The sequence below is a fragment of the Atractosteus spatula genome, chromosome 22 (assembly GCF_055471065.1).
Source record: "Atractosteus spatula isolate fAtrSpa1 chromosome 22, fAtrSpa1.hap1, whole genome shotgun sequence".
NCBI lineage: Eukaryota > Metazoa > Chordata > Actinopteri > Semionotiformes > Lepisosteidae > Atractosteus > Atractosteus spatula.
In genome coordinates this window covers 1,226,378-1,238,899 of record NC_142727.1, presented here as the reverse complement: position 1 = coordinate 1,238,899, position 12,522 = coordinate 1,226,378, and the positions used below count along the sequence as shown (strand labels likewise).

The window sequence follows — 12,522 nt, the reverse complement described above, 5'->3', positions numbered from 1 at the left end:
GAGGCAGGCGACTCTTTACACGGAGAGTGGTTGGAGTATGGAACAGGCTAGCCAGCCGTGTTGTGGAAGCCGATACCCTGGCTTCTCTCAAGAAGAGTCTGGGATCAATTAGCTAATTATCAAGCTTCAGCTGGCCAAAGACCGTTTGGAACATTTCTTCCGTGCAGTATTGCTTTTTATCTACACGCACAGACGAGCGAATTACTATAATAAAATATATCTCATATAATATAATAATAATAATATAATAGCCTACTGCGAATTCACAGGGCTGACCTTCTTGCTGACCTTGAGAACGAACGGTACGTCTCCGCTTGTAAAGCACTGAACACTGTTCTGCGGTCCGACCCAAGAGCAGCAGGGGGCTTCTCGAGACTGTCCGGGCTGACGAGCACTGATATAATGATATCCTATACGAGGATCAATGTTCCGAATGTGACTCATAAATCCCTTCACTCCAAGAGACCGCGATGCGCTTTTATATAAGTGGAGCCCCCCTGCCCCCCCCGGGGGAGACACACAGCCCCCCCGCATAGCAGATCGGAGGACGAGAGAGAAGCTGGGGCTACAGCTGGACATGGGCACGGCGGGGCAGCGGGACAGCGGGACAGACGGGACGGAGGCACGGCGGGGCAGCGGGACAGCGGGACGGGGGCACGGCGGGACAGCTGGACAGCGGGACAGCTGGACAGACGGGACGGGGGCACGGCGGGGCGGCGGGACAGACGGGACGGGGGCACGGCGGGGCAGCGGGACAGCGGGACAGACGGGACGGGGGCACGGCGGGGCAGCGGGACAGACGGGACGGGGGCACGGCGGGGCAGCGGGACAGACGGGACAGACGGGACGGGGGCACGGCGGGGCAGCGGGATTCAGCGGGACGCGGAGGCGGTGTCGCGCCTCTGCTCTCCCGCACAGCGCCCTGCCCTGCGCTCTCCTGAAGGAGCCGGGGGGGTCAGAAACGCTGGGGACCCTTCCAGACCCCCGAGGACGTGATTGCGCGGGACGGCTAGGAACGTGCAGACAGGGGAGCTCTCCCTCCCTCTCTCTCTCTCCATAAAGACGGACCCCTGGCGAGCTCCGCTTACCTTCGCGGTACTTGCCAAAGATGCCCTCGCTGGACGCGCACGACGCGGCGCACTGCAGCTCGATGTACTGATGCGGCTTGTCCTCCTTCTGCACCTCCATCAGCGCGGCCATGGTGCCCGGCGGGCAGGGGGACAGACAGTCACAGCTCGGCGGGGGTTTCGAAGCGCGATCGCTCTTTCCGTCTCTCTCTCCGCTCGCTCCTGGCGATTGTCCGCTCTTTGGGGAAACCGGCGGTCCGCTGCGGTTTAAAGTCCGGTGAAAGTTGCGCTGTTCCTGGGCTCGGCCCCCCGCGGGTGCCTTTGATATCCGCGGGCTCGGCTGCCTATTGGCCGAGCGCGACAGGTGAGGCTGGAGCGCGGTGTTTCCCCACCCGGAGCGCCCGCCTTTCTGAGGAAACGTCCCAAAGGTGTTTCATGTTTTTTTGTTTTTTAAAAAATTAATCTGCTCCACTTGCCTTTCATCGGCTCTGTGTGTGTGTGTGAGCGAGCGTGTGTGTCTGTGCGCCCAGCGATGGACTGGCGTCCCGTCCGGGGTGTACCCCGCCTTGCGCCCGTCGCATAGTCCAATTCTATGCCCTCATTGTGAGATTGATGTACTGTATATTGTGGCATAAAGCTTATAATTTATTATTTTTTAATTCTTATTCTACGCAGCTCCCGGGAGCGGGAGCGGTGCCAGTTCCCAGGGCAGCCTGCTGGGGCTGGCAGACACCGGACTGGGCAAAGAGACGCCGTATTTGCTTTGGCTGCTGGTGTCTTTAGGAAAACAAGGACTGTGGGACGCGAGGGACAGTCTCACCCAGCACAGAGCGAGGAGCTGGAGGAGCTGGAGGAGAGGACAGGAGAGGAACCAGGCGCACCTCAGAGGCAGGACGAGGCGCGACGTCGCCAAGTGGGGCTTTTTCCACGGCGAAGGAGCGCCGGAGGAGAGAGACCGTGGGCCGTGTGCGGGGAGCGAGGAGGGAAACGGCTCCTGCGGGGCGACCGCGGTCTCGGAGCCGGGACGGGGAGCAGGGACGCGGGCAACGCCGCACAAGGGGTAGGGCGTGTCGCGCGAATCCACGGGCACAGCGACAAGGATTGAAAACCGACACGCATCCTTTCAGGAATGTTTCCCGCTCGGCAGTGAAGTGTTAGGAGCGCGTACTCGCTGCAAGAATGGCACACGGAACCGAGTTCCTTTCGCTTATCAAAACAAACGCACTGCGGTTCCCCGGCGGCTCTCGGCCAGGGGCGCAGGGGCAGTTGGCACCCCTGAAGGTGTTTCAGAACCCCCATTTCAGGCGTCTACCAAGAAAGGAAACAGCTTTTCCCGGCGTGTGTTTCCGACAGGCAGCCCGAGCTGCAGACGGGCAGGTCACTCGGGCTCTCGGCGCGGAGAGAAATGTGATCAGAACCGCAGGTGCATGAGTCCAAGTCCAAGTGCGATGCCCCCCTTTTCTTCGCTTTCTGCAATAATGCCGGGATATTTTTATTTTTAAGTAAACAGGTCTATATGACCTTAAAGTAACAACACACACACACACACACACAAAACTGTCACCGAGACCTCGTGTTACTTTTTGTGTGGGACTTTGTTTGGAAAGCCCTTGAACACCCCCCCGTGACAAAAACAGGAGCAGGAGCAGGAGCAGGGGCAGGAGCAGGGGCAGGAGCAGGAGCAGGAGCAGGGCAAGAGCAGGAGCAGGGCAAGAGCAGGAGCAGGAGCAGGGCAAGAGCAGGAGCAGGGCAGGAGCAGGAGCAGGAGCAGGGCAAGAGCAGGAGCAGGGCAGGAGCAGGGGCAGGAGCAGGAGCAGGAGCAGGAGCAGGGCAGGAGCAGGGGCAGGGGCAGGGGCAGGAGCAGGAGCAGGGCAGGAGCAGGAGCAGGGGCAGGAGCAGGTTCAGGAGCAGGGGCAGGGGCAGGGGCAGGAGTAGGGGCAGGAGCAGGGGCAGGGGCAGGGGCAGGGCAGGAGCAGGAGCAGGGGCAGGGGCAGGGGCAGGGGCAGGAGCAGGGCAGGAGCAGGGGCAGGGGCAGAAGCAGGAGCAGGGCAGGAGCAGGGGCAGGGGCAGGGGCAGGAGCAGGAGCAGGAGCAGGGCAGGAGCAGGAGCAGGAGCAGGGCAGGAGCAGGTTCAGGAGCAGGGGCAGGGGCAGGAGCAGGGGCAGGAGTAGGGGCAGGAGCAGGGGCAGGAGCAGGAGCAGGGCAGGAGCAGGTTCAGGAGCAGGGGCAGGGGCAGGAGTAGGGGCAGGAGCAGGGGCAGGGGCAGGGGCAGGAGCAGGAGCAGGAGCAGGGGCAGGGGCAGGGGCAGGGGCAGGGGCAGGAGCAGGAGCAGGGGCAGGGGCAGGGGCAAGAGCAGGAGCAGGAGCAGGGGCAGGAGCAGGGGCAGGAGCAGGGGCAGGGGCAGGGGCAAGAGCAGGAGCAGGAGCAGGAGCAGGGAGGTACGAGACGATGAGAGCAGAGATATCGATGATGGAGCAGCAGTAATAACGCACACAGCCAGGCTCGCAGCCAGTCTCATGTGGGCAGTTCAGCACTTTTCAACTGACGACCGTGCTTGTTTTATTATGATCACATTTGGGGGGGGGGGGTAACGTTTTGTGCGCCGATTTCAGAACCTGCATGCGCGCGCGTCTGGCTGGGGACCCCCAAAGAGAGCGCACAGCGGCTCCGTGCGCCCCTCCTCCTCGAGTGACCGGGCACTGTGGAGGGGGATACGGATCTCCAGGGGATGCCGAGACGCTCCCCGTGTGCCGGACGAGGCCTGTGCCCGCCCAGCGACGTGTGTACAGTCACCACTTCAACGCGCACGAGCGCGGTTTCTGCCGTTCAGCTGCTGTGCGCAACTCGCCGTCGCCGGTCCGAGGAGCTCGGGGATACCGAGGAGAGGGCGGCGAGAGACGGGCCTCGGCATCAACCCGTTACACCGCGGCTGTCGGGCGCCGGATGCGCGCTCTGCAGAAGAGGCGAGATCTGACATCTGCTAGCCCGACAGCAGCCTTGCCGGGCTGGGTGAGTACCGGGATGGCAGAACTGCCAAGAAAACAAGCCTGCTGACGGAAGGAGGGGGTGAGGGCCAGCAGGGGGCGCTCTCCTGGCGGGCTCGATCTCTCTGTGCCACCGTGTGGTGACCAGGGATACAGCAGGCGCTGTTCTCCAGGGCAGACATTCGAGCAGGGCCTGACAGAGACCCGACTGCTCTTCTTATCCTCCTCACTGACGCAGTTAAGTCATGAGCGGGGGTGGTGCGGGGGTCTGCCTGGCTGCCCCCCAGCGCTGGGGCCCCGGGCTCAGTTCCTGGGGTGCTGTCTGTGTGGAGTTTGCATGTTCTCCTCGTGATGCTGTGGGAGTGCTCAGCCGGAGTCTATCCCAGCAAGCAACAGGTGCGGAGGGGGGGGGGGGGTACACCATCACAGTCCATCACAGGGCACACACACACACACTCACTCACAGGGCACACAAAGACACACACTCACTCACACTCACACACACACACACACACACACACACACACACAGGACACACAGGACACACACAAACTCACTCACAGGGCACACACACACTCACACAGACACAGACACAGACACACCAGGGCCCACACTCTACCTCAAGACTCAGGAAACACCCTCAGACACATCGAAAGCTTCAGGGCTCTTCGCTGTGAAAGGTGTGTCAGCCAAGGCTACCTGGCAGAACGCCCCTCTGAACTGTGGGGCCTCCCCAAGCCCCCCCCTTCCTTCCACTGGTCACACAATTCAAGCTACAGTATCTCGTCCCCTCGGGGGGAAATGCGATTTCCAGCACACTCCCAACATCACAACACGGCGACAGACAACATCCTGCCTGCCAAGAGGCCGGAGCAACAGGGGTTCAGCGAGATCAGGGAGGGCACAGCTACCACACGCCGTGGGGGTGAGAGATGTCCTGTCTCTTGCCAGTCAACACCTGGGGACACAGAGGCGTCTCCCAGACTGTTCGCAGAGGGTATCTGGGGAGATCTGATTTGCCCCCAATGAATCTGCAAATTATTTTTTTGGTACTGATGTTACCAAACCAGCACGCAAGACCGTGTGTTAAGACACTTGCGATCAACCACTTGTGGAAAAGTGTCTGGATGGGTCTATCGCCCTTGAAACAGCTTAGTCTCCTTAAAAACAAAAGAGTCTCTGTCCTTGACCAGGCCCGAGCACTTGCAGTCGCTGACAATATCTACAGCCTGACCATCAATCACAGTAGGTAGGAGGGGGCGTTCCGTTTGTGCTCCAAACAACCAGCTCCTTTGGTTTTAAAACACTTAACCGCAAAGAGAACTCCTCACACCGTTTAGTAAAGGCGTTAAGAACGGGTCCACGGTGCTTTCCTGAAAGCCTTTAATAAGCTGAACAGAGCAAACTTAATGAGCTGTCTATCACAGCCTCTCTCCTGCCCTGGTCTGCGGTGGAGGGGTCTGCCGGGAGGTCTCCTCCACCTCCTCCTGTCAGATGAGAAACGCGACAGAAGCGCAGCGGATCCAGACGAGTCGCAGCACAGAGATCAACACCGGGGTTTCGGAGCTGAGAACGGAGCGGAGCCTTCGGAGAGCTCCGAGCCCGCCCAAAAAAAACCCACCAAAACAAACACAGTCTGATCATTCATACAAGGGCCGACGCAGAAACACCCCCGGGCGGGTGGCGTGTCCTAAACCGCCCAGGAATGGCCACTGGTACACCCGCTCTGAAACGGTGAACCCGGCGGACTCGTGTTTAAACACGACTTGAAAACAAAACGCGCTTCCTTCAGCAGTAAAACATCCGCTCAGCCAGGACCTGAGAATTTGATTAAATTGCTCCACAAGAGCATGGTTATTTATTTAGGAACAAGTAATGGGTTTATCCCCTGCTGAAAAAAAAAGAGAAGAGAGAGAACACAACGTTTCGGGTGTCTTCTGAGAGCACCTTCAGGGACAGCTCCTCGGCCGAAACGTTGTGTTTTCTTTCTTCTTCTTTTTTTTTCCCGCAGGGAATAAACCCATTACGGGCTCCTTTGCAGCTCCGCACCTGATCTATTTATTGACCTGTACACGTCCGCAGGTGTCTTTTCTCGGCGACGGGGGCCCACGGCGCCCCCCGCTGGCCGCTCGGCGACCCGTCTCCCCGCGGCCCGGCCTCGGCGGCGGCGCTCGGACGCCCTCGGAGAAATAACCCGCAGAGCCGGGCTCGGTTTCGCTTCGTGGCGGGTTCGGGCGGAAACCCCAGAGGACGAGGAGGACGATCGCCGTCGCACAGAGCGGGGGAGGCCGCTGCAGTGCTGTAATGCAGCCCCCACGGAGCGTGCACAGATGTATAGGTGTTTTTATGATGTTAAAACGCCGCGGCCGCACGGGGCATGAGCGCTGCCTTAATAAAACCAGCCGACTCACCTTGCGGCTCGCTGGGCTCTTTGTCCGGCAGCTTCCCGGCGTCTTCCTCTTTCAGATAGTTCCGGCAGATTTTGATATACATCGTGGCGAGCGGGATTGCTCGGGGCTGACGCTGGTCTGGACGCGGCTGGTTTTGCTCGCTGTTTACCGACTCGTTTAAAGGGCCGCAGAGAGAGAGACCTGCATTCCTGCCTCGGTTGCCGGGGCAACAGCTGCCGCAGTTTTACATAACGGGCCGCAACAATCGCAGGCCTGTCTGACTCCAGAGGGCATTTCCTGCCGCTGCCAATTAGCGGTCCCGCTGGCATTTAACTCGATCCGAGCCTGCTGGTGACTACTGCGGCGTCTAGTTCATTAACCCTCATGAGCCTGATTCTCAGCCAGTCAGTCAGTCAGTGTCACTGTGCTGTAGTGTCCAGTCAGTCAGTCAGGGTCACTGTGCTGTAGTGTCCAGTCAGTCAGTGTCTCTGTGCTGTAGTGTCCAGTCAGTCAGTCAGTGTCGCTGTGCTGTAGTGTCCAGTCAGTCAGTCAGGGTCACTGTGCTGTAGTGTCCAGTCAGTCAGTCAGGGTCTCTGTGCTGTAGTGTCCAGTCAGTCAGTCAGTCAGGGTCTCTGTGCTGTAGTGTCCAGTCAGTCAGTCAGGGTCACTGTGCTGTAGTGTCCAGTCAGTCAGTCAGGGTCTTTGTGCTGTAGTGTCCAGTCAGTCAGTCAGTGTCTCTGTGCTGTAGTGTCCAGTCAGTCAGTGTCACTGTGCTGTAGTGTCCAGTCAGTCAGTCAGTGTCTCTGTGCTGTAGTGTCCAGTCAGTCAGTCAGTGTCTCTGTGCTGTAGTGTCCAGTCAGTCAGTCAGTCAGGGTCTCTGTGCTGTAGTGTCCAGTCAGTCAGTCAGTGTCTCTGTGCTGTAGTGTCCAGTCAGTCAGTCAGGGTCTTTGTGCTGTAGTGTCCAGTCAGTCAGTCAGTGTCTCTGTGCTGTAGTGTCCAGTCAGTCAGTGTCACTGTGCTGTAGTGTCCAGTCAGTCAGTCAGTGTCTCTGTGCTGTAGTGTCCAGTCAGTCAGTCAGTGTCTCTGTGCTGTAGTGTCCAGTCAGTCAGTCAGGGTCTCTGTGCTGTAGTGTCCAGTCAGTCAGTCAGTCAGGGTCTCTGTGCTGTAGTGTCCAGTCAGTCAGTGTCACTGTGCTGTAGTGTCCAGTCAGTCAGTCAGTGTCTCTGTGCTGTAGTGTCCAGTCAGTCAGGGTCACTGTGCTGTAGTGTCCAGTCAGTCAGTCAGGGTCACTGTGCTGTAGTGTCCAGTCAGTCAGTCAGTGTCTCTGTGCTGTAGTGTCCAGTCAGTCAGTCAGGGTCTCTGTGCTGTAGTGTCCAGTCAGTCAGGGTCACTGTGCTGTAGTGTCCAGTCAGTCAGTCAGGGTCACTGTGCTGTAGTGTCCAGTCAGTCAGTTAGTGTCACTGTGCTGTAGTGTCCAGTCAGTCAGTCAGTGTCTCTGTGCTGTAGTGTCCAGTCAGTCAGTGTCACTGTGCTGTAGTGTCCAGTCAGTCAGTCAGGGTCTCTGTGCTGTAGTGTCCAGTCAGTCAGGGTCACTGTGCTGTAGTGTCCAGTCAGTCAATCAGTGTCACTGTGCTGTAGTGTCCAGTCAGTCAGTCAGGGTCACTGTGCTGTAGTGTCCAGTCAGTCAGTCAGTGTCTCTGTGCTGTAGTGTCCAGTCAGTCAGGGTCACTGTGCTGTAGTGTCCAGTCAGTCAGTCAGTGTCGCTGTGCTGTAGTGTCCAGTCAGTCAGTCAGGGTCTCTGTGCTGTAGTGTCCAGTCTAACACAGTTCCCTTTCCCCCTCTCTCTCCTGTTACACACGGGTACACTGTAGTGTTTCTGTGTTTATTATTACTACATCAGCAGGTAAATGACCCTTGAACACAGCCTGCTCACACTCTGCTTTAACAGTACTGGACCGTGCGGCTGACCAGCGAAGGCCGTGGAGATATCTGGCGAGCCTGGTACCCCTCTCCCCCCTCGTCTGGGGCCCCTATCACCAGCTGGGGACCCCGCCTGCAGACGTCTGGGCATCTTGGGCTGGTCTTTCCAGGCCCTCGTCCATTCATACCCATTTGTCCAGCAGGAGCAACAGGACCTGAAGCAAGGGGACACCTCCTGGGATTCGAACCCGTGACCTGCCAGTTATGAGTACAGAGCCACACACCTTTCCTTCGGCTTTCCTCTTCACCTCCTGCCGTTCTTAATCGTACCTGACTGACCATCTACAGTGCCCGGTCTGGACTGGGCTACACGCAGAGCCATCGGGGACCCCGTTTCTCATTAACTTTCCCTCTCCTCCCTAAGAAAAAAAAAAGCTTCTCTATGTGGTGAATTTTCCACTTCCACAGAAAAGCCTCACACTAAATGCTCTTTAGTTCAGTCGGTGCAAGCTTTTCTCTCAATAACTGCTGTTGTCCCGCGTTCAGAGATCTCGGCCCCCGAAGACAGAACAGTACTGTTCCTTTCCCATGGCTGTACTCCCTACATCCACCAGTATCTCTGCCCCCCCCCCCCGCACTGATCGTCTCCTCTCACACATCACTGCAGGCACACACTGCCTGTCCAGTCAGCCATCAGCACAGTAACTACGAGCCAGGGTGTCGGCAACAACATGGCCATACTCCCGCCACCCTTTGTGTAAAGGGTGTGTCTCCCATTCCCGGAGTTAAACGCACATTAGCACATTCTGAACTCAGCCCCCAGCAGTACGGCTCTCCTAGCGAGACACGCTGGGCCGCTGCCACCCAGTCACATCAGTGAACTGGGGCTGTACTACGGAGGAGGAGAGAGGTTTCCGTGCTGGACAGAGACCTGAGAATCTGAGGGTGGGGAGGAAGGGTGAACCGCCCTGTCCTCTGCCCCAGAGCTCTCGGCACCATCCGTCTGGATGGACGCCATCAATCTTAGCCTTGTGGGAAACATGCCTCCCGCGCCACAGCTCCTCGGCGAAGGCCAGGTGGATAAACCCTGTCTGCTCTGTTTCCGCTGCGCTACGAGACGCCGTCTCCCCAAAACACGGCCTTGGCCGGCAGATACGGCGAAGGTCCCCGCCTCCAGATCACAGAAACATTTCTGTGTGTGAGAGTGTGTGAATCTCTCGCTGTCTAACGTCAGTGGGCCGCAGCGTCCAGACATGGGCTCAGCAGCAGCTGCACACGCTGGTCGGGAGGGCAGCAGGTGGTGTTCACCACTGCCCAGCGGTGTGATCATGACCACAGGCCACAGCACTCTGCTCAAGATCTGCTCTTCACTTCAAGAGCACCTCCTGAGAGAGCTTCTCGATTGCTGAAAGACTACTGGGTTTCGAGAGATCTTCTTAATCCATTCAACACTAACACACACGCTCACGTTCACTTACAATCACTCACACACACTCACACAAACACGTACAGTACTGATACTGTACCTCACGCACACACTTCCACAGACACACACACAAACACGTTTCAGTCTTAAAATAGCTCTGTTTCCATTACAAGGCGTTTTATGAGAAGTTGTCAAAGCTGCATCCTTGAAAAAGGGCCGATCAGCAGACCCTGCGCTCTGGCTGAGGACGACTGTCACAGAGGAATGGTGCAACACAACTTCTCATCTTCTATTTTTAAGAACATGACGGAAGAGAAGTGTTTCAACTTATCTTCTAGGAAACACAACACAGACAGTGACCATCTGTCTGTCTCTGTCTTTCCTCTCTCGGTCTTAGTCTTTCTGTTTCTCCTGTGACTCACTGTTCCCTCTCTCCAGATACGCTCTGGGGGTTTTTACACTGTCCCACACTGACAGGCTGGGGGAACTGAGTCTCTTCAGTCTGAAGGGAGTGTCCCACACTGACAGGCTGGAGGAGCTGAGTCTCTTCAGTCTGAAGGGACTGCCCCACATTGACAGGTTGGAGGAACTGAGTCTCTTCAGTCTGAAGGGAGGGGCCCACGCTGACAGGCTGGAGGAACTGAGTCTCTTCAGTCTGAAGGGACTGTCCCACACTGACAGGCTGGGGGAACTGAGTCTCTTCAGTCTGACGGGAGTGCCCCACACTGACAGGCTGAACAGTAGAAACTAAAAGACGAACTGAAACCAGCATTCACACTCCTCAAAGGCACGGACAAATGGAACCCAGCAGATCTCTTCAGGATCAACAGTGAAACACAACCGAAAGGCCACAACGTGGAAGTGCATTAACAACCAAGGACAGCAGGCACTTCTTTACACAAAGGGCAGTGGGAGCGTGGAACAAGTTACCCTGGCTGGAAGGGCCGGCTGGCCTCTCGTCTGAACTGCTCTTGTGTTGTCTCTAGCTCTCCTCCCTCTCCCCTCTCTCACAGATACAGCAAAGCAGAGTTTCCTGTGCCGGCACAGCCGCAGATCTCAAGATCACATGTCTCGCTCTGAGCACAGAGGAGTCAGGCTTCTGGGACCCAGCCTGCCCGTGTCCAGAGATAATTCATGGCAAGACACCTCCCGCACGGCAGATACAAACCACCATGAACGCACTGTGCAAAATCCATCAACTAACTTCACATTTTCAGCAAAAAGCCTGAAACACATCTTTGCTCTGTTGCCACACAAGACGCATTTCCTTCCTTCCAGAGCTCGGACCCCCTGAGCCACAGTGATTCCCCTCAGCACTGCAGTACTGTCACCCAGGCAACAGGCAGGACGGACACAGAGCGGGAGTGAGAGGCAGCAGTGCAGTCAGGCACTCGAGAATATAACAGACTTACTGAGGTCAGAGACACACAGCACACACGCAGACAGACCGCAGCTGTGTGCAGGACACAGTGCAGACGACACACAGCAGACATGAGACACTCACACACAGCAGACACACTGGCACAAACACACTGGCACGCTGACACACTGGCACACTGACACACTGACACACTGGCACAAACACACTGACACACTGACACACTGACACAAACACACTGGCACGCTGACACACTGACACAAACGCACAGACACACTGGCACACTGACACAAACGCACAGACACACTGGCACACTGACACACTGACACACTGACACACTGGCACACTGACACACTGACACACTGGCACAAACACACTGGCACACTGACACACTGACACACTGGCACAAACACACTGGCACACTGGCACACTGACACAAACACACTGGCACACTGACACACTGACACAAACATACTGGCACAAACACACTGGCACACTGACACACTGACACACTGACACACTGGCACACTGACACACTGACACACTGGCACAAACACACTGGCACACTGACACACTGACACAAATGCACAGACACACTGGCACACTGACACAAACGCACAGACACACTGGCACAAACACACTGACACACTGGCACACTGACACACTGACACACTGGCACAAACACACTGGCACACTGACACACTGACACACTGGCACAAACACACTGGCACACTGACACACTGACTCACTGACACAAACACACTGGCACACTGGCACACTGACACACTGGCACACAGACAGACAGCAGGCATAGACATGCAGACTGACGGTACACACACACATACAGCACACAGACTGAGAGCACACACACTTACAGCAGACACACAGACTGAGAGCACGCACGCACGCGCGCACACACACACACACAGACAGCTGTACCTCCTTTGGTGGCAGTGGGTTTGAGCTGCTGGGTGTCCACGGTGCTGTAGACGTTCTCGCTGGATTTCTCTAGCCCAGTGTACACTGGGACCTGTGGGGCTCCTGGAAAACACACACACTGTCAGTGGCTCTGCTCCCCTGTGCCTGAAGTAAGAGCTACGCTGGGCACGGAGCAGAGTCACACGTCCAGGCGGACACGCCGCGCGGCTGAGCTCACCTGCGCGCTCGGTCTGGTCGGGGGCTTCGGCCTTCACCACCGCGTGAGGCAGGCTGTACTCGTTCTCCACTGTTTTACCCACTGTCTGCAGCTCGACGACGCCGTTGTCTTTCTCCTTGTCCATCTCTGCGTGTCTCTGTCTCTCTCTGTCTGCGCGTGTCCTGCTCTTCCTCTGCTCTCTGTCTCTCAATCCCCTCCGCTG

General features: G+C 57.3%; 1 protein-coding gene across 3 annotated transcripts in view; it reads right to left on the bottom strand.

Moving 5' to 3' along the window:
• The window catches only part of LOC148816425 (natural killer cells antigen CD94), a 27,270-nt gene extending 14,748 nt beyond the window's left edge, over positions 1-12,522 (bottom strand). The window contains exons 1-2 of one of the 3 annotated variants that reach the window (XM_088939420.1): positions 12,321-12,522; positions 12,104-12,205 (exon numbers count right to left, since the gene is read on the bottom strand). In XM_088939420.1, coding sequence (XP_088795546.1) covers positions 12,104-12,205; positions 12,321-12,444 — 226 coding nt within the window. In that variant the 5' untranslated portion in view covers positions 12,445-12,522. Of the gene's footprint in view, positions 1-1,088; positions 1,626-6,461; positions 6,943-12,103; positions 12,206-12,320 lie in introns of those variants that run through there. The other 2 variants (XM_088939418.1, XM_088939417.1) reach the window with 2 other exon arrangements.